This window comes from Acomys minous (genome assembly GCF_964271855.1).
Source record: "Acomys minous genome assembly, chromosome: 18".
NCBI lineage: Eukaryota > Metazoa > Chordata > Mammalia > Rodentia > Muridae > Acomys > Acomys minous.
The window spans coordinates 50,725,421-50,751,668 of NC_140501.1; the positions used below are offsets into that span (position 1 = coordinate 50,725,421).

At 39.9% G+C, this 26,248-nt stretch overlaps 1 protein-coding gene across 3 annotated transcripts in view; it reads left to right on the forward strand.

Moving 5' to 3' along the window:
• The window catches only part of ADAM28 (ADAM metallopeptidase domain 28), a 53,605-nt gene that overhangs the window by 5,683 nt on the left and 21,674 nt on the right, over nucleotides 1–26,248 (forward strand). For all 3 annotated transcript variants that reach the window (XM_084766929.1, XM_084766930.1, XM_084766931.1), the window contains exons 2-14: nucleotides 1,043–1,146; nucleotides 4,882–4,958; nucleotides 5,641–5,719; nucleotides 6,871–6,947; nucleotides 8,418–8,610; nucleotides 11,325–11,396; nucleotides 12,416–12,487; nucleotides 13,053–13,222; nucleotides 18,098–18,182; nucleotides 19,004–19,134; nucleotides 21,625–21,802; nucleotides 23,285–23,374; nucleotides 25,473–25,668. In XM_084766929.1, the coding sequence (XP_084623055.1) occupies nucleotides 1,043–1,146; nucleotides 4,882–4,958; nucleotides 5,641–5,719; nucleotides 6,871–6,947; nucleotides 8,418–8,610; nucleotides 11,325–11,396; nucleotides 12,416–12,487; nucleotides 13,053–13,222; nucleotides 18,098–18,182; nucleotides 19,004–19,134; nucleotides 21,625–21,802; nucleotides 23,285–23,374; nucleotides 25,473–25,668 (1,524 nt within the window). The remainder of the gene's footprint in view (nucleotides 1–1,042; nucleotides 1,147–4,881; nucleotides 4,959–5,640; nucleotides 5,720–6,870; nucleotides 6,948–8,417; nucleotides 8,611–11,324; nucleotides 11,397–12,415; nucleotides 12,488–13,052; nucleotides 13,223–18,097; nucleotides 18,183–19,003; nucleotides 19,135–21,624; nucleotides 21,803–23,284; nucleotides 23,375–25,472; nucleotides 25,669–26,248) is intronic.

Sequence of the window (26,248 nt, forward strand, 5' to 3'; positions counted from 1 at the left end):
CACAGTGGTATAGGTTCATATCACCATTATGTGCTTCGTTTGAGTATTTCAGTGAGCCAGAGTTACCTAGAGAAGCTCCAAATCACAACACAAAGAGGAAAAAGAAGCTTCTCTAGACTCGCTGCCTGCACCCTGTCTCCGCCCTCTAAGCTTCACTAGGTCTTCATCCCACGTGGGCCGTTAAGTACCTGTGGCAGGCAGAGTGGCTCCACCCACATTCCTTCTAGGGCTACCCACAGAGAGATGGGGCCAGACCATGTGGACAACAAAAAGAAAAATTAAAAATCTAATTATAAATATTGGAAGGCCCTGGGTTTGTCTTTAGCCTAGTTTCTAGACAAATCTTAGACATGAGCCTCCTCAGGTGTGAATTGGTTGTCTGAGGTGAATTTCCATTTTCCACTTCGTGTGGGACCTCAGCCTCCAAGCAGCCCTTCCCTGGGCAGTGACTGTGCTACAATCCTCTACTTCTTTCATTTTCATGTTGTTTTTTTTTTTATTTCTTATGCCCCATATGAATGCTTGTCAATATTGCTCATGCCAGCTCCTTCTATGAGCTTAGCGTCAGAGCCTTTTCTTACTTGGAACTGTAGTTGCAAAATTTGCTGTTGAAAATTCCAAGGAGTATGTGCTCAATCAGAAATGGTGTGTGTGTGTGCTTTCATTTTCATAGCAGTATGGTCTGCAGTGCTTCTGTTTGATTATGGGGGTGATCAGCTCCCAGGAGAACTGGATTCTGCCTAGTTTTAACCTTGTTTCATTCTCCTGCAGGGGGCGCTGCTGCCCAGATCCAAGTGAGTAAAGAGAAAAGGGCAAATGGACATCAGAGAGGCACTTGGAAATATCTCCCTGAGAAATAGTAAACGTCAGAGATTAAAGATTGGGGAGAGCAGGGAATAGGCTTCCAGTATTGCCCAGTTCTCCTCGTGTCTGGAACCACTGACATAAATCACTAAAGGCCTCTGTGGGGCATCAACCATAGGCGTGATCGTGACGGCCATTACTGAATAGCTATGTCTTCTCTTCCTTCTTTCTCCCTCAGCAAACACAGTAAAAGAATTCCCTAAGGCCAAGAAATATGAAGTGGTTTATCCCATAAGGCTTCATCCGTTGCATAAAAGAGAGACTAAAGAGCCAGAGCAAAAGGTTAGTGCATCTATGATTGTCTTCTTTCTTTCTTTTTAAAAATATATTTTATTAATTTATTCATATTACATCTCAATTGTTATCCCATCCCTTGTATCCTCCCATTCTTCCCTCCCTCCCATTTTCCCCTTACTCCCCTCCCCTATGACTGTGACTGAGGGGGATTACCTCCCCCTGTATATGCTCATAGGGTATCAAGTCTCCTCTTGGTAGCCTGCTATCCTTCCTCTGAGTGCCACCAGGCCTCCCCATCCAGGGGACATGGTCAAATATGAGGCACCAGAGTTCGTGTGAAAGTCAGACCCCACTCTCCACTCAACTGTGGAGAGTGTAGTGTCCATTGGGTAGATCTGGGTAGGGGTTCAAAGTTTACTGCCTGTTTTGTCCTTGGCTGGTGCCATAGTTTGAGTGGGACCCATGGGCCCAGATCTGCCCATCATAATGTTCTTCTTGTAGGTTTCTAGGACCCTCTGGATCCTTCTATTTCCCCATTCTCCCATGCTTCTCTTACCTAGAGTCCCAATAGGATGTCCTCCCCTCTGTCCCACTTTCTTATTTTTTGTACATGCATCCTATGTGTATGTTTGTGTCCAGGTGTTTACATGTGACAATGAGGGGGGTCATAGGTTATTTTTACATTGTTTGTTATGCTATCCACTTTGTTTGTGGAGACCTAGTCTCTCAATGGACCGGAACACACTCATTCGCAACTAGGTTAACCAGTGTGTCCCAAGAGCTTCCGGGCTCTGTGTCCTCTTGGCTGAGATTAGAAGCATGGGCAGTCATGCCAGAGTTTTAGAATAGGCGTGATCTGGGTGGAGAACTCAGATCCTCAGACTTCCTACCAGCTGAGGCATCTCCACAGGTAACTCTTCTAGTTTACCAATGACTCCCCCTTGGTAAACTCCTCTGGTTTTTCAAATTATATATAATTTGGAGACAAAGAGTATTAATGATTATATTAGCTTGTTTTCTCCAAGCTTTTATTCTTCACCACAACCCAAAATTCTCCTAGCTCCATTTATACATTAAGATCCTGAGAAGTGAAGAACCTAGTCCCTGGTCACAGAGTAAAGACGTTGATATTTTATAATTTATGCTATATGCTTCCAAATAATCATATATAAATTGCCTTACCTATTATTTACCTAGCTGCCATCTACACACACACACACACACAAACACACACACACACAATTGTTGCCTTAAATTAGAACCAGAAAGTAAAATAAACGTTGCCGATGAATGCGAATTGGCATTTTTATCTGGAATTTGTATCTTTTCTATGTAGACTGCATGAAATTTCATATAATTCTTACATTGTAATGAAACAACACGTTGTCAGCCAACACTGGCTTACATTTTTAAGTTGTGAGGGTAAAGATATAAAACATGATATCCTGATCTCGGCATAGTGATGCACACTGGTAATTCCCGAGGGTTTGTCTATGTTTGTGATGTGGATGCCAACTTGGAATATATAGTGAGTTCTAGGCCATCCTGGTCTATAGTTAGAAGGCCTATCTGCATAGTAGAACATGGTGTTCCATTCAAGAACCATATTCTAATTACCTGCACCTGCAACATTTGATGGGCGTCAGCAATACCGAGATAAATGAGACATAACTGATAACTAAGATGATCTGCAATGCAGTTAGCCAGGAGTACAGATGCCCCTACCAGAAGACTTCTTCATGGAACTTCTCCCAACATCAGTTGGTGCTAGCGGGACCCTTAGTGGAATCTGCTCCTCAAAATATCTTCACTAGGAAAGGATCCTCCTAACCCTGATGGACTCCATCAGCACCAGAGTCTTCTTCGAGGAAATTTTCCTTAGAAAATTTCTTGCAGTAACAAAAATGTCAGCTACATTTTTTTCCCTGAGTGTTTTGAGGAAAAACTGAATACACTTGAAGATTCTATCACAGCTATGAAGTTATTTCCTCACAAATGAAGGTGGGAATTGGAAATTTTTATTTTGGTATGAAACCATACATTAGTTACTGGCCATGGTAGATGGTGAATTAATTTTTAGAATTATTCATGTGCATGTGCCATGAGTCTGCGTGCACACATGAGAATGTGCAGGTATGTACCTGTAAAGACCAAATGGGCCATCGGATCCTTTGGAGATGGAGTTCCAGGTACTTGTGAGCCTCCCTTCCTAGGTGGTAGGAATCCAACTCAGTCCTCTGAAAGAGCAGCACGTGCTCTTAGTGAATGATCCCTGTATCCAGCCTCATAGGGCTGATTTTCAGAGATTTTGCAGAGGGCTGTGTTTGATGTGGTGTACTTGGTTTTCCTGTAGACATACTGAGTGTCTAACTGACTTCTAAACCGGAGGTCTTTTGTTAGTCTCATGCATGGTTAAGGGTGAGTGCGTGCTCACATCTTGGCTAGGCTGATTCTCCTGTTGGAAACTCAGGCTTTAAATAATCCTTTGCTTTCAAGTGTACACAATAATGGTGATGCTTATACAGTATGGAAGATGGAAGGTTTAATGTATGCAAAGTGAAGTAGGGTGCAAATGAGTACCCCGTGTTCACGGTTATACTTTCTCTGCCTGTGGTACTCATTGTGTCACAAGACTTATGACTCATTTTCAAGGTTTTAATTGGTTTCTGGGAATGGGCTTTTTTCCAGTGCAACACCAGAAACTTGATAGTGGTGTTTTTCCTCTCCTCACCAATGTTCATTTCTGCCCCTCTACACTTATGGATTCTCTGCTTCTTTAAATGTTCACATACTCACACACACACACACACACACACACACACACACACACACACACATTGCGTGCTTCACACTTCATCTTATGATTTCGATGAATGGCATATTTATGGGCAGCTTAACAGAATCATTCCCTAAATCATGTGTGTGTGTGTGTGTGTGTGTGTGTGTGTGTGTGTGTGTGTGTCCATTAGATTAAATGCAACCTTCCTTTGTACTTTGAAGATGCCCACTCAAGAATTTAAATTTTTTTATTTCATTTATTTTTTATTTATCACTTATTATTTATTTATTTAATGTAGTGTGTGTTTGTGTCTCTGTGTGTTAGTACAGATGTGTGTGGGTCCTCAGGCTTATTTGGAACTCAGCTGAAAGGCAGGTGTTGTTTCTCACCTTCAACCACATGGATACTCCAGTTGTCAGGCAAGGGCCTTCACCCCCTAGGCTGGCCCAGGCTAAAGGGACTTTCTATGTCTTTGCCATATCTCTACTCCCCACTCCCATTTGCTCCATTTCCTAACCTATGTTTGCTAATATTAATATTTCTTTCCATAAACAATTGCTGATCCAAATAAAACCCTGCCAAAATTATCAAGGCTGTATAGAAATATGTCAGATAAGGGGCCTAGAATATGGCTCAGTGGGAATGTTCTTAGCCAGCATTTGCAAAATTATGGGATCTATTCCCAGAACAAATACACACACACACACACACACACACACACACACACACACACAAACACCTATACACACAGGCACACACACACACATATATACAAATACATACATAACACTCATATACACATGTACACACATGCACATATACATACACAAGCACACACACAGTTAATTTGTCTCTTTAGTTGGCAGAGTAGTCTGTTGCACAGTGTCTAGACAGAGAGTTGGTCTCACTGCTAGAAAAAAAGCAAGCATTACTTGCTAAGGATTAAATTGATAGAAATGGCCACCTTTTGATTAACAGTAAGCCTTTGTGTATTTTTGCAGGAAGCATTTGAAACTGAGCTAAAGTACAAAATGACAGTTAATGGGAAGGTTGCAGTGCTGTATTTGAAAAAGAACGAGTGAGTATGAGTCCGTCTGCGACTTCCCTCCTCAACAAGTTAAAAAGTAGAAAGTGGCTGGCGATGCTGCCCCTAGTTTTAGTGCTTCCAAAACTTGACCCACCAGTCTTTACTACTAATCGATCCAAGGAGTCAGTAAATATTATTTTCTCTCAAAGTGGTAGAAACATATCAGGCAAAATAATAGCTTACTAGGCGTTTGACACTTTATAAAGAAAAACAATGAGATGCTAGTAGACACGTGTGATTCTTTTACCAAATGATGGGTGGTTCCAATATAATTTACTTTGGGTTTTGTTTGCTTGTATGTGTCTTGAGAGAGAGCCTCATAGGACTGTCCCCTGGAAAGTACTGAGACATGATTAATGCTACGCCTTTGTGCCAAACTGCTTCCAGGTGCTCACCTCTGTCACCTTTGACCTCAGGTCTGCTTCTCAAGTTTCTCCTAGAAATAGCAACCAAGTCCCACGTGAAGAAGGGCTTGTTCCACGGATCTTAGGAATGTCCCTGGCACCCCCTCCCCCTGCTGCCAGGCCAGTGTGAGCAACAGTTTCCTGTGTACATGTGTCTGGGCATGGGAGAAGCTGAGGAGCTGCACCTTGTCTGCGCAGCCTGAGAAGTCTTTGTTTTCGGACTTTGCAGTTGACACATGTAACCCTGCTCTTTCCTTTTCTTTCTCTAGCAAGCTCCTTGCACCAGGCTACTCGGAAACATACTATAATTCCAGTGGAAAAGAGGTCACCACAAGCCCACAGATCATGGTATGACAGCCTCACCAGTCCCTTCATAACGGATTCGTGCCTGAAGACCTAAACACAGTGTCCTTGGCAGGCAAATAGGACTGAAACTGCTTTTACAGCCTCCGTGCTGTTTTGTTTTGTTTTCCCTAGCACCAGTAACTGCTTAACTGGTCTTCTCAAATTATTATATTTTTCTAAGAATGATAAGGGATGACCCCAGTGACCTTTTCCAGCTCTCACAGGAAACAGGCAGAAGGAACATACATTTTCTTTAGATTTGCTTTCTGTGTACAGACCCTGTAATGGGAAAAGCTAACTAAGCACGTCTGTTATTTTTAGCTATTTGCTTTCACACTTCCAAAGTCCACAGGTCTGTCACACTCACGACTACCTCTTCAACAGCAATTGTAAAAATCCCATATTGCCCTAAGTAAATCCACTCTTGAACTGTCCTCTGAACTTCCTCTTAATCCCATGGAGCCTGTTACTGCATGGGTGGGCATCCTCCTCAGGGCCCCCTTATCTGTTGCAAGCCTTTAACCCTCCTGGGGTTCTGCAAGCCAATGCCTCATGTCTTCCAACACAGAAGGGCCTAACATGGGACAGCCACATAGAGAAACAACTCTGGTATTCTTCTCCAAAAGAATCATGGTATATTGTGCAGGTTCACTAAATCAAGTTTGATTCCTTGGACAAACAACCCAAATCACCCATAAGCTTAAAAGGCGGAGGAAAGGTGGCCAGTCATATTGAAGAAAGAATAATTTTTGAAGAGGAAAAATATAAGACATATGTTTGGAGAGTCAGATTTTAAACTTCGATAGTTAAACAGATTTTTGTAAATAGTGGTTAACTATTTTGTACTGTTTCAGCAATGCTAATCTATTGTAACAATATATAGAATACATTATATAGTGTATAATGTTACATAGTATACTGTATTTATGGCACTATATATAATATTCAGGCTGCATAATATAGGTATTTGAGGGTTTATTAACAATCATTAAGTTTTAAGACAAAAATGCTTATATTTAAGTCTTTAAAAGCCTCTAACTTAACCACTGTGTAGCAGAAAATTGTTCCCATTCCAGGATTTCAAATTCTAATTGGCCATGGAGTCTAAAAACTCTGAAGAACTTCCTTTACAAAGAGCTTTTTGTTTCCCTTAGGATAGCTGTTACTATCAAGGACACATCGTAAACGAGAAGGCCTCTGTAGCCAGCATCAGCGCGTGCCAAGGTCTCCGGTGAGCTTTCGGGATTCTACATCCCACCGAAACAGAGTTCAGGCTTGATAAGCCTGGAGACCCTCAAGTATAATTAGTTATATGGTATAATCAGGTGTGATTCCTCAAGGGTACACCATTTTGAAATTTTGCATCAAACCACCATTTCTCTTTAAAGCATGGGAATTATACAACTGAACTGCCATCAGTTTTATTTTTATTCTTCTCCTTGTTTAAAAATGAAGATTTTTTTGAGGCTCAATTTTATAGTCAGACTCTTTGAGGGAGTAGGGCTTCTCTTCTTTGTCTCCTCGCTCTTGTTTATCTCTAGTTTTTATTCCTAAGAACGCCCACATCTTTCTGCCTATTAGTGACTCCCCGTGTCTGTCTGTCTACCTTATGGTATCTTATCAATACCAACAACTGATTGATTTCCTGTTCTGTGTTTCTAGTTGAGCAACTTAACTGATCTAAAATGCCTATCTGTTCTAGACCAAGTAAATCGATTGTCTCGTAAATCCATTGCTTTCCCTGCGTCCTTGAGCTCAGTGGTGGAATAATCAAGTAGTAACTTACCCAGTCAGGCATCACGAAGTCTTTGAAGACTCCCCGCCTCATACCTCCAGCCTCCGTTTCCTATCAATCCCCAGTGACTGTATCTTCCATTTCTTTCCTGTTCGCTCACTACATCTGCCTCTACTGGAATGTCCTGTTTCAACCACCACGTACTTCAACCCAAACCATTTGAAACAAACACCCACACCTGCTGCCTTCCGGTGCTATACACTGTATTCTCACGCCTTCCCACTTCATACTAATTAGATTTAATTGCATACATGTGAATTCGCTAATAATCCCATATACACTTTTATTATTTCTACACATCCATTTTCCTCATTTCGTGAAGGAAGAGACGGTTTCTTTTACCCTCTGCTTTTAACACAGTGCTTAGCTTAGTACATTAAATATAACACAGATTTTTAAACCATTGGAACTCTAGATTAGTTAATGAAAATGCAACTGGGATTACTTATCTTTTGCACAGAAGCAATCAGCCACTAACAGGGAGAAGGGAGTGGGGTGGCCAGTGAGTCAGCTCAGACTTTAGTACCAGGGCTTGTGACGAAGTTGGAAATCTTTGCTGACCCCATGCTTCACCCGCCCTCTTTCCACCCCATACCATCCACTTATTTGGCATTATATTTTTGTATCATATAGACTAAAAAAAAATGGGCTACTTAATTAAACACCATTTCTTTGGATTCACAGTTAATCAGAGGCAGGCCTAGACTTTTAATTCCTTATTAGATTCCAAAGCATCCCTCACCTTCAAGGCCAGGGTAGTGTAGGAAGAGGACGAACATGTCTAGTGTCAGAAGCAGATAAGCTGCCTTCTTTTCTTACCATAACATTAGCTGGCCATAAGGACTCTGAGGACTCTCTGTGGACAACTCCAAAGGAATACCATGTTGTTATGTTCATGTCCCCCAGAGGCTACTTCAGTCAAGGCGATGAAACGTATTTTATCGAACCTTTGAGCTCTGAGAGCCTGGATGAGCAGGCACATGCACTCTTCAAGGACGACCCCAATGAAGTCCAAGAGAACGGCAGCTGTGGAGTGGACGGTGTGCCATGGCTACGCGGGTTGCGCCATGATGTGGTCCTGTCGGCCACCAGACTCTTTGTAGGTGCAGTTTTGTTACTACCTATTCTTTTGTGTCCTAACCTGGGTCCTAATTCTTTTTTTTTTACTTTTCTTCTTTTTTGTATGTGTGTGCATTGTATATGCATGCATGTATACATGATCCTATGTGTGTAGAGGGAGACCCCAGACTGACGCCAAGTGCTTTCCTCAAATGATCCCCACATTATATATTGAGGCATTGCTTCTGGAGGAACCCAGAACTTGCCATTTTGGATAGCCTGGTTAGCCAGCTTGCTCTGGGAATTCCCTGTCCCTGGCTTTTCTGTACTGGCATCTGGGGCAGGCCACTACATCCACCAGTCTTTTACAGCACGTTTGGGGATCTGAATTCCACACTCACGGTTTCGCAGGGAGGGCTTCATGTGCTTAGGCACCTTTCCAGCCCTTGGCTCTAATCTTAGCAGTGTCCTCAATTCACATTGTATAACCACGGCCCAAACTAATTGTTTATAGTTTTATTAACAGTACGACGTTGCTGTACATTAGTAATTTGCCGAATAAGAATCTGTGCAGAAATTGTTATCAGTGACAATGTGCAAGGGCTAAAAGGAAGCCAGAACTATAATATATGACCGCTAGGAGTAGACAACACTCATAGCACCCTCTAGTTCTCACAGTAATGACCGCATGATGAGATTCTGCTTGTGATGTGGAAATATGACAAATTTCTCCCCCCCAAATGTCCAGTGTACTAGCAATGGAGTAGGCAAGCAACATAGACACAGGGCCTACCTGTAGGAACATAGAACATTCTTTCTGTTACGGAATTCTGTTATGACCACAGAAGAAAAGACAAAGCCAGCTGTTTCCAGCTGTGTGGTGTGCACTAAAATGTTTCTGTCCTTTTATTTTCACTGCTTGATTATGTTTTCCAAGTGTTCTCAGAATCTGTAAGCACCAGGTGGCCTGGTTCTAAGAAAAATCTGAGCTTGTTCTCTTTGCTGTGCATTTGCATTTCACCAGCCTTTCCTCGGAAGCCGGCATCACTGACCTTGGCTACATGTTTCTCTCAATATCACCACGGCTCTGGTTGGCAGCAGCCATCTGGGTTCTTTGGGAACCATGTAGAAATGGCCACGCTTTCCTAACATGCGATTGTGTTGGCTTGCTGGAAGCCCTTTTCATCCCCCCTCTTCTGGTTGCTCACTTGATATTAGAAGTCTGGGCAAACTGTTGAACTGGTTTTTGCTTTGGAATTCTTCCCAGATAATCTCATCTTATCCCACACATTCTTTCCTTCAGTGGGACTCTAGGGCTGGGATGTTGCGTGCCATGTTAGGGTGTATGAAACCGTAGTGTTCATGCTAGGCACTTTATAAGCCACGTCCAATGGTATATGCCTGTAATTCCAGGTGGAGGCAGGAGGCTCATGTGTAATGAATGCAAAGCCAGCCTGGGATACATGAATTCTTGCTTGTAAAAAAAAAAAAAGCAGGGGAGGGGAGAAGAGAGACTATTATTGCAAATGTATTTTCAGTCATTTAGCCACTTAAATATTTGATAACACAATAATCAGACGATAAAAAAGAACCACTTATTTTAAGTGCCAAAAGCATTATGCTTCTTTTCTGTATCGTCAACCCCGGTTAAACATTACCACTGTTCATTATTTGTTGTGGCCCATGTATTAGAATTATTGTTGATTTTTCTTTTCTTTCCTTAATGGTGACCATCCCGTCACATATTTCAGCTCCTCACTGATCTCAGTGAGGGTTCCAAGATCATCACGACAACAAATTGTATCGGTCCTTCTTATGTCTGTTCTCACATTAACAGATGCCATTCTCTGTGCACTAGGTTGAGTGTTCCTTCATTATAAACCTTTGCTACTCTGAGCTACATCCCAGCCCCCAGAGAGTCCCATTGAAGGAAAGAATGTGTGGGAAAAGATGAGATTACCTGGGAAGAATGTTTTCCCATTCATTGCATGTTGCATAAAATTCAAACCACTGCCATGAGTTACAGATGTCTATTTGATTCTGCCCAGCATACATTACTTTTTATGTCCCCTCAACCTATGAAGTTTACATTTCATTTATTCTGAAAAAAAAGCCCATCTTTTGTTCTTTTTTAAACACATCATTGTCAATTAATTGTAGATATTAGTGGTTTACATTTTTTTCTGGATTATATTCCAAGTATTTTCATTTTTTGGCTTCCTGTTTTTATGTTTTGTGCTGCGTTATCCAAGACTTTAAAAAGGCCTTTTCTAACTGTCTATTTGAAATCACTATCTAATCACTCAGCTTCACTCTTTGGATCCACCCTGTAGGACTAATCACACTTGATACTTGTGCGTATTTGATGATTCCTGTGAGTTGCTAGGTTAATGGACCACACTGACTTATCTACTCCAATCTCCAGAGTGCTGTGAGTGCATAGAAAGTGCTAGTACATATTCTGTTCCTATGGAAAATGAGAGGCAAGCATACACCCCACTAGATCATATATGAGTCTCCCTCCAGTTATTTGTTCCTGACGATGGAATCATAAAAGACCATCGCTTGCCTTCACCTTCTAACATTCTGAGCCTTGTGTGTATACATGCCTGGATATTGAGGTAGAGTTAAAAATAGTAATATTGTCTGTCTTGATTCTCAGATGCAATCCAGCCTCTCCTAAGATCATACGTGCTAAATAAAAGATCAACAGTGAGAGATACTGTCTTAGTCATGGTCTCCATTCTATTTCAGAAGCTGAATGATGAGGTGGCTCAAGAACCCAAGAAATACATAGAATATTATTTGGTCCTGGACAATGGTGAGGTAATTACATCAGATAAATACATCCCACAGATTTCTCTTGTCTATAGCTTATTGTGTGAAATAGAAATATGTAGATACGTTTAGAAATATCAAGACTATGAACCATATGGAGAAATTATTCTAAGTCTATGAAATTTGATATTTATAATGAAACTGCCAGATGTTTCTTCTCAGAAATAAGCAACTGACAAGTACACATCCTATAAATGTCTTTTCTTACTATCTTTAGAGATCCAAATTTAGTTTCTATTTAAACTTGTTTGTCATGCTGTCCTTGGAAAAGTAGTTTATTTGAAATGTAGGATTTATACTCTGCAGGGAGCATCATATAGACAAAAGCCCATGGATGGGCTCTTTGGAGAAACACAACTCTTGATAGTAGAAACCATTTACTTTCTTGTCATGGAACACATTTTTTGATTGTGGTTTCTAAAAAAGTTCTCTATGTGTTTAATGCCAAAAACAACAGCAACAACAACAACAACAACAACAACAACAACAATAACAAAATGATTTAGATGTCAAAACTGCTGGGAAATTAATTGTCTCAGGACTTAAATCTCTGGTCTTGTTGTTTTGGGCTCATCTACTATACATGTATTTTAAAATGGTAGACTGTGCTTTCTAATGATTAGGAAACCATGGAAATTAAAGTAAAACACATTTATAATGATCCCTCACTTTATTTTAGTGTGGTTTTGCTTGGGACAGAGTCTTGCTCTGTAGCCAAGGCTGTCCTTACTCATGGTCCTCTTGCCTTGGCCTTCCACTGCTTGCATTACAGGTGTGCCGCCATGCGTGGCTAAATTCCTAAGAGCTGGATGCTGGGTGCTACTTCAAGGGTGAAAACAGAATGCTTTTCCCAAAATTATTTAATTTATATGAAATAATGACTAAATTTGTTTTTATTTTTTAAATATTAACAACTAATAATTATAATCACTGTAAAACTGTCTTTTTATCTTCTGATTATGTTAGTTTCTGTCAGCCCCTATTTCTGTTTTTTCATTGTCTTTTAGTTTGAGAAGTATGATAAAAATCTTGCTGAAATAAGAAAGAGAGTGCTTGAGATGGCCAATTTCGTCAACATGGTAGGATATGTTTTATTAAATGTAATTTCAGACCCTTTGCGATGAGATATCCTTGAGTTTATATGGATAAACATGAATCCAGGAAGGGAAGCAAGCCTCTTGAGGCTAAGACTTCCAGAATTTCTAAGGAATGACCATGAATTTTGCTATTTACTTGGATATTAATACCATGTGTTCTTAGGCCCAAAAGATAACAAATCAAGTTTTATTTGGAAGGATTTTGTGTCCCAAAATCCATTTAAGAAAATACTGATAACCAAATTCTAGTAGAAAATCATTTCAGAGACTTAAAGAAAACAAGAAATAAAATAGGCCTATTTTCTCTGGAGCCCTGGCACCTCTCTTACCCACAGTGTCTCATTCAATCTTAAAAACATCCTCAAGAAGAAGTTACTTAAAATGTAATGTTCAGGGGAGCATTTTATCTGGAGAAGTGCATTAATGCTCAAGGTGATAAAGGAAATGTCACACATTATTGCTTTTGAAACATAAAGTTCAGTGGAGATATTAATAGATAATCTCACTCTTATAACTTGTGGCTTTGTGATGTATTCTCTTTGGACAGCTTTATAAGAAGCTTGACGCCCATGTGGTCTTAGTTGGACTAGAAATCTGGACTGACAAGGATAAGATAAAGATAGAAAAAGATGCCAACATCACCCTGAATAACTTCTCTAAATGGAGGAGAAATGACCTGCTGAAACGAAAGCACCACGACATTGCCCAGTTAATTTCGTATGTATAGCTGTCTCTTTGCACAATGAGAGTGAGGTCTTGGGACACAAGTAAGATGTAAGGAGCTACACACAGGGAATCAATCCAAGTATTGGCTTAAACAATACAGATGAGGCACTCTTTTGATCAGAATTTTGTTTTATTGGGTCTACACAAAGGAAGGACAAATTTAGATCATAAAAAAGGAACTGAGACTCTATGTTTAGGAAACCTGACTGACTTTAGCCTTGAGTTAAGGGAAACTTCTAGAATCAAAGTAAGATTCAGATTATATTAAAACTCCATACTTAAGACTATTCTGTTGAAAGGAAATTTAATAAAAAGAGCTGAAATAAATACGATGAGTGAAAGAAGCCATGGACTTTAGTGTATGAGATCAAGAATGTTGATGAGGATCTCATATGATCTAAATCATTATTTTAGTGGGCATCAGACAACAGAAAGCTGCCAGTGTGGACTTGAAATGGCTAGAGTTGGCTTCCTCAGGGATCAGTGCATGCCATGGAAATGGGTGGCCTACACTCTGTAGGATTTGTATTTTTTAATTGATCATAACAAATCAGTCCAAAACTTATATATATATATATATATATATATATATATATATATATATATATATATATATATATATACACATATATAGACACAAATATATAGACATAAATATACACATGTGTGTGTGTGTGTGTGTGTGTGTGTGTGTGTGTGTGTGTATGTGCGAGCATGACATCTGGGGTAGTGTGGCTGGAACAGGCCAGGCCATATTACTCTATATGCAATCTTTCATGTGACCAACATAAGCTTCTTCCAGCATGGGCATCTCAGCAAAACAGGATCTTTAAAAAGGTTTGGCTTCTCTCATACCAGCATTCCATTAATCTCAGGAGAAACCTGGCTCATTGTGATAAAGCCTTAAAATTTACATAGCACCACAATGGATGCATGCTCTTGACCGCAATGGAAGTATGATCTTGACCACAATGGATGTATGCTCTTGACCACAATGACTATATAATCTTAACCACAATGATTTTATGATCTTAACTAGAATTCCATACCACAGGGCCCACCCATTTCCAAGGTAAATGTGCTCATTGGGCAGTGAGCACTAAAGGGATTACTCATTGAAAGACATGGCCAGAGACTAGCAGACACAACTCCCTAGCTTGGATAAATGTCTCTTAAATCAAGACACACTTTGGGGTGGAGTCTTTTCTTTGAGGAGAAACTTAGTGAGTTCTTGAGCTATGAACTTAGTAGCTAGAAAACCTAAATGATTTGAATTCTTCCAGACTGGCTTCCCAGTCAGTCACATTGCTATATACTCATACACTACAGATCAAAGGCACAGAAAGATAAAAATCATAGACAATATTTAAATGTGTAGCTAATGTTGGTGGAATACTAAGGAGAGGTTTCTTGAGGAGTTCAGAGAAGAGAAGAAGAAAACCCCACTAATTCCCTAGATGTAAGATTTATTGTTTCATTTATGAACTGTAGGTCTTACAATTTACTAGACAAATTAACAAGGTAGTTATGTGCAGAGATAACCAGATGAAAGTATTAAAGTCCAAATATACTCTATCCATGGAAAAAAGAAGCCACAATAAGAGAATTTGGCCTGAAATTTTCTTTCTTTGTTGATTCTTTCTGTGGTTTATGTATCAAGATGACTGTGGCCTCATAGAATGAGTTTGGCAATGTTCTTTTTGATTCTATTTTGTGGAACAGTTTGAAGAGAATTAGTATCTGCTCTTCTCTGAAAGTCTGGTAGAATTCTGCACTGAATCCAGCTGATCTTGGGCTTTTTTGATTGGGAGACTTTTGATGAGTGCCTCTATTTCCTTAAGAAATAAAGAATTATTCAAAGCTATCAAGAAAATTGCCCATATCATTTAGGTTTTCAAATTCTGTGGCTTATAGGCCTTTGAAGTAAGACCTAATTCTTCTTTGGATTTCCTCGATGTCTGTCCTTATGCCTCCCTTTTCATTTCTGATTTTGTTGATTTGAATACTCTTCCTCTGCCTTCTAGTTAAGTTGACTAAAGTTTTGTCTATCTTGTTGACTTTCTCAAAGAACCAGCTCTTGGTTTTGTTGATTCTTTGAATTGTTCTCTTTGTTTCTAATTTATTAATTTCAGCCCTGAATTTGATGATGTTCAGCTATCTACTCCTCTACTTCTTTTTGTTCTGGAGTTTTCAGGTGTGCTGTTAAGTTGCTAGTGTGTTATCTCTCCAATTTCTTTACAGCCGTGCTTAGTGCTATGAACTTTCAGTGTGTTTCATAAGTTTGGGTATTTTGTGCCTTTAGTTTCATTGAATTCCAAAAAGTTTTTGATGTTTTTACTGGGAAAACACAAGTTGAATCAACTGGGAAAATTAAAATTTTGGCAAATGCTTAAAATTTCTTTAAGTGAACAAAGGTCAAAGCCTGCAGCAGATAGCAAAAGAATACCAGCAAAGGAAGGCACTGTTGCCACTGCTAATTAGAAATAAAGTCCAAAAGAAAAGTTAAATTGACTAGCAAATAAATGCAATTGGGCTAAACCTATTTGTGCTCATTAGCAAAATATTGAATAACATGAATGCTTTTAAAATTTTAGTCTAACAAAAACATTATGAAAAGACCAGGATGATAAATAAATAAACAAGAAAAAACTTGATTAATAGAAAAGAACGTAAGAATAAGCAGTTTTAATAAAGTATGATAAAGATATAATTTAAAACAAAACATAAAATTTAGCTTATAACCAAGCAATTATATACCAGGAAACATTTGTTAGGACCCAAAGAGAAAAACAGTTTCATTTCATGACAAGGGATAAGGGATAAATTTAAAAGGGAAATTATAATAGTCACTAACACCTGGTAAACAGTGGACCTTCTCAAATCCAAATGCTTGGACTATAAGTTCTGTGGAAGCCAATATAGGAAAATTCAGACTTCATATTTCAAAACCCAAGGAAATTCTTAAGTGATGGTTGGCAATTTATTTTTTTCCAGTGCTTGCTTAGAGTTCTTTTTTTTCCATCTTTTAAAAAATATTTATTTATTTTTATTTTTTACATACACACTTATATTATTCCACATATATGCAATAAACCACCTATAGCAAGAATAACCATGACACAATCAGGAATTTTATAAATGTTACATTCTTAGTGTTAACATCCATCTTTTCAACATCCCCCTTTGGTCTGTTCACCACCAGCATTGGGAGCTAATTCACAGGACCCCAGATCTAGAGGATCTAGGAGTCAGGGTCCACATCAGGGGCAGGTGTCCCTAGCATTCACGAGGCCCTGCGTTCAGTTCCCACTTTCCAAGGAAAACATGGAGCCTATGATTTGACTCCAGGCACAACAAGATTAAATCGCAGCTCAAACTTCATCAAGCATTTGTAGTATGGTATATGAAAGCAAAACAGCAAGAGTTAGTGTAACTAATGTATCTATTTGAATCTGAAAGAATTCAGAGAAGGGGAGCCAAATATAGTAAAACCTAAGATGGCGGAAAGCAGTTAGTTAAAAAGCTGAGAGAACAAAGTATGTTTTGCTTGGATGTGTAACTGAAGGAGCCTGCCAAGGATGGTAGGCAAAGGGTGTGAGATCCATGAAAAGTCTCCCAAGTCCTTCCGGAAACGAGCAAGGATGCGATTGTGGGAGAAGTCGGCTTCAAGCCTCCCTTGGCTTTCATGACAAGAAAATAGTGATGACTGTAGACACTTGTGGTCCTCAAAGCTTGTCCCCAGTAGCAGAAAATGCAGTCGTTGTCCTGAATACCGATGTTGAAAGGCACCATGAAATACATATTACAAGGACACAGTGGCACAAGGAGAGCTTTCAACTCTGTGGACACAGCAAACACTTCACAGCCAACATGTTGCCATGTTCAACGACAAGGCACACTACCCAGGAACAGGGGAAGAGAACTTCACACACAGAGATCTGAGTCAAAACTCAAGAAAGGAGGTCAGAAAGAGGTCACAGTACTGAGGGTTAGCACTTCTGAGAGGTCTCCATCTCTAAGTTTTAGGCACATGAACGTTACAAAAGCTCAACTACAGCTGCACGTACATTATGCTCCCCTTAAGACGTCAAGTAAGCCTCGATCCAAACTGGGGTCTAATACGGTATTTGGTGAAGAGCTAGGCTGTGCTCGTCACCTGTAAGGTGCATCCTAGTCAACGCCATCGTCCACTTCTGCTTTCAATCCTAAGAGAGGCACTCAAAAGAGAAACAAAAGCGAAAGTTCCTGAAGGAAAACACACTTGTAACCTGAGCACCAAACTGTCACTGAGAGACCTGAACCGTGAACTCGGGACACCTATCACGTCCTGTGAATGTAAATTAACACGGTAGAACACGAATCCTCCCAGTGCTCTGCAAGTGTCTTCTCAACCCTCCCTGGACCTCAACAGCCATTTATTTAAAATTTCTACTTCGATAAATTCAGTCGTGATGCACAAACCCTCCGCTCCCCTCCCCAAAAAAATCCCCAAGCCCAAACCAAACCAAACAGCAAAGCCCGTACTGCCACAAACCACACCTAAACTGTGTGTCCTTCTTTAGGAAAGGGGAGCAGAAAGAACGTCTGAACTGGTCTGATTCTGCCTGCCCTGGCCACTGGCCACGCGGTGGTCGCAAGGACCGGCACTGGAGCAAACTATTTTACAACTTAGGAATGCAGCGGTTTTTGATTTCTCTATTGAAAGGAACCTAGGGCCTCTGGAACCAGTCGAGGGCGAGCAGCCGGGTACCCAATAGAAGGATGGTGGAGCACACGGCCCGCGCTTAGAGTTCTAGATGAATTGCTTATGTGTTTTTTAAAAGGTCGGTTTTTTCATTTTTATATCTTTTCCTTTCTTCCTTATAGCTCTATGGATTTTTCTGGATCAACCGTGGGCCTAGCTTTCATGTCTTCCATGTGTTCCCCTTATCATTCTGTTGGCATCATTCAGGTCTGTTGGTTCCATGCATCTGCCAAATTTTCCTTGTCCATATATAGAGAAGATCATTAGGGCTGTCCCACTGTCTGTTTCTTGGTAAATATGGTAACTAAATGGCAAATGTAGACCTAATCCTTAGCTCCACCAACCCATTAAATAGATGTTGTATTTTTCACTTTAAATACTTAATAAGTTTTCTTTTGAGATTTAATTTATGCATTTTAAGGGTTATGTAAAATGTTCCTATTATTTTTATGCACTGGCGTATACTCTGTACTGCTTTGATTTTTGTCTTTAGTTAATAGTGCCATATACAGTGACATATAAGTGTCTTCTGTTAGTGTTCTACAATTGTTAATAATACCAAGGCAAGTTATGGTGCTGTTGGGTCTGTTCAGTCTTAATGAAAAGTAGGCATTGAAATATATAAAAACAGTTACTGGTTTGTTCATTTTTATCTTTCAACTACATCTTTTTGTTTCACGGGTTTTGAAGCTCTCTTGTTAGGTGTTTACATAAGCATAGTCATTGTCTCCCTGAAGAACTGACCCTTTATGTCATCCTCACAAATGTTCACTGCTGAAGTACTGATTGTTCTGGAGCCCACTCTGTCTAATGCTGTCTAATGTTGGAATGCTTGCACACACATGCACACACATGCACACACATGCACACACACACACACACACACACAGAGAGAGAGAGAGAGAGAGAGAGAGAGAGAGAGAGAGAGAGAGAGAGAGAGAGAGAGAGAGATCGTCAGCTGAACTCAACACCAGGAACAGTATGTCACTATGAGAAGCACATGCCATTTTCTATGTTATTACCCTTAGGACCACAGTAGCCACCATCTTCGAGTCGCTGGGACGATGGCCCATGAAATGGGCCATAACCTTGGCATGATCCACGACTACTTGAGTTGCAGGTGTCCGTCTGAAGTCTGTGTAATGGAGCAGTCACTAAGGTGAGGGTGTTCGGGGCATGCTTTGTGTCCCTGGCTTTGATGGACTGTGATTGGTCATTCCCAACAACATTTCAGTAACTTACATCTTAGAATTAGACGAGTTTCAGTAAAATCAGCAAGCTTACATTTTTATGTATATATGTGTATATATGTATGTATGTGTATATATATTTGTGTGTGTGTGTGTATATATATATATATATATATATATATATATATATATATATATATATATATCCCAATAACAAGCAAAGGAAAATGTCACAGGGACAAAGGTTTGTATGGGAGAGCAAATATAAAACAAGGGATAACCCAGACTTTCAGGAGCCACCATGAAACAGTGGTGCTCCTGAATTAGCAAACAGCTCATACAGCCTCTCAGCTCTGGACTCAGACACAGTGCCCACAGCCTCATTGGCACTTCCATTTGAATGTTGGGAAGGCAACAGCAGACAAACCTTTCATAAAGCTAAGTGACATTGACCACCAAACATTACTGTGCCTTTAAAAAATTCATTGTTTTCGTTTAACTCCATTTAATTCATAAGTAATTTAATATTTAACATTTTCCAATGGTGGACCTGTGCCATAGCAGCTTACTTGCACCTATATACATTTTTTAAATTATTTATTTACACGTGGATGGTTGTCACCTGTGTATATGTCTGTGCACCAGTTGCATATTGTGCCCTTAGAGACCTGAAGAGAGTCTCATATTCCCCAAGACTGGAGTTACAGAGCGTTGTGAGCTGACATGTGAGTGTTTACAGTCAAAACAGGGTACTCTGGAGGAGCAGCCAGTGGGTAATTTAAACTACTGAACCATCTTTCTTTCCCTATACAGAATTTTAAAAATACTGTCATATGAGAAATATGCTCTCTCATTGGGGTTGGGACAGGTCATCATTTTATCCTTGTATTGTCTACATGGTACATGGCACCAAAATATCCTTAGATTTTTGTCACACTTTCCATACACTCAGAATAGGTGATTACAGAGAAAGGGTTTTTGAGGAAAAATTTAATGCTGTCCCTCATCAGAAGAACAAATTGAGAAGATGTGGTACATTTACACAATAAGGTTTCTCTTAGTTGTTAAAAAAATAAAAAGACATAATGAAATTTGCCGTCAAAGGGATAGAACTAGAAAAAAAATCACCTTGAATGAGGTAACTCCGATCTAGAAATACAAATATGATCAGCTGTCATCAGAGAAGCTTCTTTCTGCTGCAGAGGGGGATGTATAAAGAGACCTTATGGCCAGACATAGAGTGAAGACCTTGGCACGCTCAGCCCTAAACCAGATCCAGTTCCTCCTCTCAGAGCTCAAGGAACCCATGAAAGATGAGGTGGACTGGGCGTTAGAGTCAGAGGAGATAAAGGATGCCAAAGAAGCAAAGCCCCTATGAACTCACAGACTGAAGCAGCATGCGCAGAGCCTGTGGGGGTCTACACCAAGCCCTCTGCCTATATGTTCTGGCTTCCAATATAGTGTTTTTATGGGATTCCCGAGTGCGCAAACTAGTGGGTCTCTGATTCTTGTGCCTTCTCTTGGGCTCTTTTCTATCTGTTGGTTTGTCTGTCCAATTTTGGTGTGATAGTTTTTGTTTTATCGTATTATATTTTGGAATATTTTGGTATTTTTCTCTTAGAAGCCTGTTCTTTTCCAATAAGAGACAGAAAGGGATCTGGATGGGAGGGAGGTGGGGAGAAATTCACAGGAGTTGATGCAGGGGAAATCATAATCAGAATAGATTATGTGAGGGAAAAATCTATTTTCAATAAAAAGGGGAAAGAAGAAGGAAGTTCTCACAGGAAAAAGAAAAGAGAAAAAGATATTTATATACTTGTCTTGCTGGAAAAATTTCTAGGCAATCTTATCGCGAATGAATCACATTCTCTCTCTCTCTCTCTCTCTCTCTCTCTCTCTCTCTCTCTCTCTCTCTCTCACACACACACACATCCTCTTTTTTGTTCTTGTTCTCACCTTTTTGCCTGCTCTGTTCAGTTATTTTTCTATGTTCCTTCCACCCAAAGGATCTGACATCTCTCCAGTTGCACATCTTGTGTCATTTCTCCCAGATACCATTGCTTGTTTAACCCTCACCTTCATTTATAAGATGGAAACAATGTCAGTTGATACATATCTAGGGAAATATGAATTATTATGTGCATGTATAGATATGAATCTGTCATTCCAAAATGATCCAGGGTTGGGAATGACAGAAACAGGCCAAAAAGCACTTGTGTTCTCAAGAGAAGTGGTTGGCATGCTATCCTTTAGTATGCTCTTGTTTCCACACGAAGCTGAGATAGTTATATCCACACAAGTGGGTGAATTTAGAAATGTCAGTCCGCTCACATCTTGGCACCTGGTCAGCATGTTGGCTTTGATCTCTGGGGTAGTTTGTAAGAATCGTTGTAGTTGGTATTAGCCATTGCTTCCCATATGGAAAGCACAAATGTACTGGTTTTTCTCTCTCTACATAGGTTCCATATACCTACAGACTTCAGCTCCTGCAGCCATGTAAACTACAGGCATTTTCTTGAAGACAAATTATCCCGGTGCCTCTTGAATACCCCGTTGCCTTCAGACATCTTGTCTCCCCCAGTCTGTGGGAACCAGGTAGTAGAAATGAATGAGGACTGTGACTGCGGCACACCCGAGGTAATCCTAGCCCTTTCTACAACAAGATAACTCATTTATCAGTTGCTAAGAACATAAAGTATACAAGAGTATGTGGCTCATCATAAAACTGAACGATTCTTGGGGCTTTGGCTAGGTAGGCATTTCTCAGGCTAGTATGACAGAGTGTACAGAACTTAATGTGTCTTTAACTTCCTCATTAGATCCACTTCCTTCCTGACTTTGTGGAGCCCCTCATCAATACAGACTCTGTGTCTTTATCCCTAGCATTCTGGTTGAAATTATCCAGGTAGCCCAAGCATCAGTGGGTTAGTAAGCATCTCTTTAGGTGTAGCACTTAGAAGAGGCAGTAGTAATTGGCTTCCCCGAGCTCATAGACGTGATCAGAGCAAGAGTCAAGATCTAGACACAGGTCTTGTTTATTGACTTTCACACCCACTTTCAGAATGCACTGCCACGTCACATATCCCATATCTGTCAAGACTCACAAGTTGTTGACATCACAGTCCCTGTCTTGACCTCATCCTATTCACAGGCCAGCCAAATTTCTAAGAAGGGTTCTGTTCTAACCCATCTTATTACATTTAACAGGAGTGAAGCATGATTTCTTCTGTGGATGGCTTTGCAATGATTTTGGAATAAGATTAAAGCTGTATTTGATCTATCTGCAGAGACTCTCTTTCCCTGATGGTGCTTATTTAAATGAAGAGAAGTAGTTTTAACTCTGAAAGTACTGTAACTTGTAGTCTTGCTTTTCAATAAAAATCTTGATAGGTGCAATGGAAGTTGCCTTAGGTTCTAGGTGAAATATTGCAACTCTTGAAGTCCCTCTTTTCAATAGGAATCTTGACAAGTGCAATGGAAGTTTCCTGAGGTCCTAGCTTCTCCAGCACCTATGAAGAAAGGGCTTGAATCTCTCAAAAACAAAACACCAATATCAAAAGAAATTATATTGCTTTCATGGGAGTCTAACCATTTGACATTGTAATATGAAATCGCTTACAAATGTGATGGATCACCTCAGTAGCTATTCTAGGATATCTGTTAGATTTGAATTAGAGGCCAAAGTATGTATGTCAAAGACTAATTTAGTAATATTTGGTATCTCTGTTGAGGATGGAATTGAATTGAATATGAGATAGAAGCATAACTGAAGCATTGTATTAATTAAGTTACATTTTCCTGAAAACTATGCTTTTCATTTTGTTTTATTCATATTTTACCAAGAAAAATAGAAGCTAATTACTGTTCACATGAAGGGCTTGGGAAAATATATTTGTTTAAAATGATAGAAAGAATATGTCCATTAAAAATATATAAGAAGAAGTCAGATAAAAACTATCCCCCAGCTGTTCAAACTCCTTCTAATGTCTTGGTTTATCTTAACTGTACTGAAGGAGAATTTTAAATAATACACAGTAATGTGTATATATGACAAATAAACTATTTTATGAATTGTACTAAAATAATATACCACTTTAATCTGTGGCTGATATTTCCTAGGAATGTACCAACCAATGCTGTGATGCAAAGACCTGTAAAGTTAAAGCAGGTTTCCAGTGTGCTCTGGGAGAATGCTGTGAGAAATGCCAAGTAAGATTCATTCCTTCCATTTTTTAATAATTTTGATTATTTTCTATATAATGTTTTAGTGAATGTGTTACATTATACAGTTAAAGCAGTGTTTTTTTCCTAGAAAATAATGACTCGATTACTTACTGGGTACTTTAAAAATTCAACCAATCTCCCAACAATGCCAAAAAGATATCATCTCCTTTCTCTTTTGAGTGAATGGAGTTTTAGAGCAGAAAATGTGAAAGCAGCCGTGCCTCCTATTAGTGACAACCAGGATAATCTACGAGAACATTATGTCAAGCGAAGGAAAACAGACTCAGAAAGACACAAGAGACAAACCCCTTGTAAACACAGACTGTAAAAGAGTTGACCTTAGGGCTGGGCATGTGACTCAGCCTGGCGGCTCACGCCTTTAATCTTGGCATTCAGGAGATGGAGGTGGGAGAATCAGGAGTTCAAAATTATCTCTGGTTGTGTAAAGAGTTCAAGGCCAGCCTGGAATACATGGGGCTCCATTTAAAAAAAAAGAAAAGCTGACTGTGCAGACACAGAGGAAAGCCACGAATGATCGGCAGTGGGAAAATGAAAGGTTGTCAGCTAAGGAATACCAACTGGCAGTTGTGTGGGATACATGGAGACGGAGGTGTAGTGGGCAGCAGGAGCATGGTCCTGTATACAATGTAGCAACCAGTGGATACTATAGCGGAAGTTTGCTGAGAGTAGATTTCAAATGTTCCCTCTATAAACATACATGTATGTACACAAGGGTAACTATCTAAAATCAATGCTAATTCGCTGACCGTAATAATCGTTTCACTATATAGATGTGTACACATACACACACACACACACCACAATGCCACATTGTTCACCTTAAATTAATATATTATAATTTCTGAGAAACAAAAAATATGGTCACTATTTAGTAGGCAAGCCAACATAAGCAAACATGACTGATTCCAACGCCATTGGTAGTTTCTCCCTTCCGCTGCATCTTTTTTGCTGCAGACTCTCCCTAGACCACATCAGGTGAACTGATGGCATCTATCTGTATTAATGGATTGTTATTAAAATATTTTCAACTGAATGGGGCTTCTCTCATCTTCAGTCAGACCACAAACTCAAAATCGCATTATTTAAATCTAAATTCAAGGGCTCACTCTCACTAGATGAAGGAAAAAAAAAAGAGCAGAAATCTACATTGGAGAGATCAGAGTACATCACGTGAAAGGAGCATTTTTGCTTACAGGGAAATAGAATAAATTCATTTTAGATTTAGATTTAGACATTGAAAGAAAGGATGTCTAAATGATAAGGGAGGAGAGCAAAGAAGGGACCCCGTGTGGCTGGAGCTGTAGGAACCACACTTGGGGGCACAGTAAGCTCTGGCTACCGTTTGGTCTGATCCTGTAACTGGGATTAAAACAGTGGAGGTTGTTCAGTGCACAAGAAGGCCTGTGCCCACTCACGCGTCTACCAAAGAACGGGACTCCTCTGATTTGCCGAAGTGTCAGAGGAGTTTGTTCTATCAAAGTTTCTCTAAGGAAGCAAGGGCAGAATTTACCGGACTTTTGTAGCAGATTTCTCATAACAAGGGGGTGCTTGGTTGTTTCTTTCTTCACAATACAACATTCCATGACAAAGCTGACAAGAAATGCCAGAATCTGCAAGGAAAAGAACTGAAGAAACGCGATGCCTGGGAAACCCTTGAGGTATGCGGATCTGGTGTCTGCAAAGCTGCCTCTCTTTCACTCCACTAGCAAACCCTGAAGTCGCAGACTTAAATCTTGTAAATCATGACAAAAAAGCATTCAACAAAAGGAGAGGTACAGCTCCCTGCTTTCCATCTGAGAAGCTGACCAGCCGGCATGCCTCTTACTTTACTGTATATTTCTTTACTGATTGTGTTGCAAATTCAAAACATTAACTGTTTTAAGACTCACAGAGTATTAACCAACATCAACACAAGTGGCAGCGCATGGATGTAGTGCAAAACAAAAACAATCATAGTAAAATTATGACATGTCCCAGAAGACAATTGTTTAATACGCTAATCTAAGGTGTCAGAACAGAGGGGGCACGGTGATGCACACCTTCTATTTTTGTTTCTTTGTAGTTTAAAAAGCCTGGGGTTGTGTGCAGAATGGCAGAGGATGATTGTGATCTGCCTGAAATGTGTGATGGTAAATCCAACCACTGCCCAGCGGACAGGTTCAGAGTCAACGGCTTCCCTTGCCAAAACGGGAGGGGCTACTGCCTGCAGGGCACCTGTCCTACCCTGCATCAGCAGTGCAAAGACATGTGGGGCCCAGGTAAGGAGCTGTGCTAGTTACTTTTCTTGCTGCTGTGACAAAAGAACCCTAAAGAAGGAAACTTAACAAAAGGAGGGTTATCCACTGACCCCAGCCTGCCAAGTCTCATGGGGACTGCCTGCATCCTCTTCATCTCTTGCCTGGTAAGGAGCCCCGCCAGGGGGTAGTGACCAAAGAGCAGACGACAGAGTCCACGGCTTTTTTAAAAATTAATTTTCTAAAATTTATACATTTTACATCCCAATAATAGTGGGACCAGGAAAAGACTAGGGAGGGGGCTATGCTTGGGATATAAAGTGAATAAATTTTTAAAAATAAATTTGAATTTAAAAAAAGCATAAATTGGCATTTAAACTTATGCCTTTATGAGCCAAGCATTAGGAAATACAAGACTGGTTGTTCACTTAACACTGCACACTGCTGGAAAATATGGATTAGTGAAATGTTGGCAGAGACGAAGATTTGGAAAACTAGACACACAGCCAACGACACTGCTTTGCTCTCACTTGCCCTAGCCACTGAGTTCAGAAATATTTACCAACGAGAGGTTTTCTTCTGACATTTTTTATGACAGTGAATA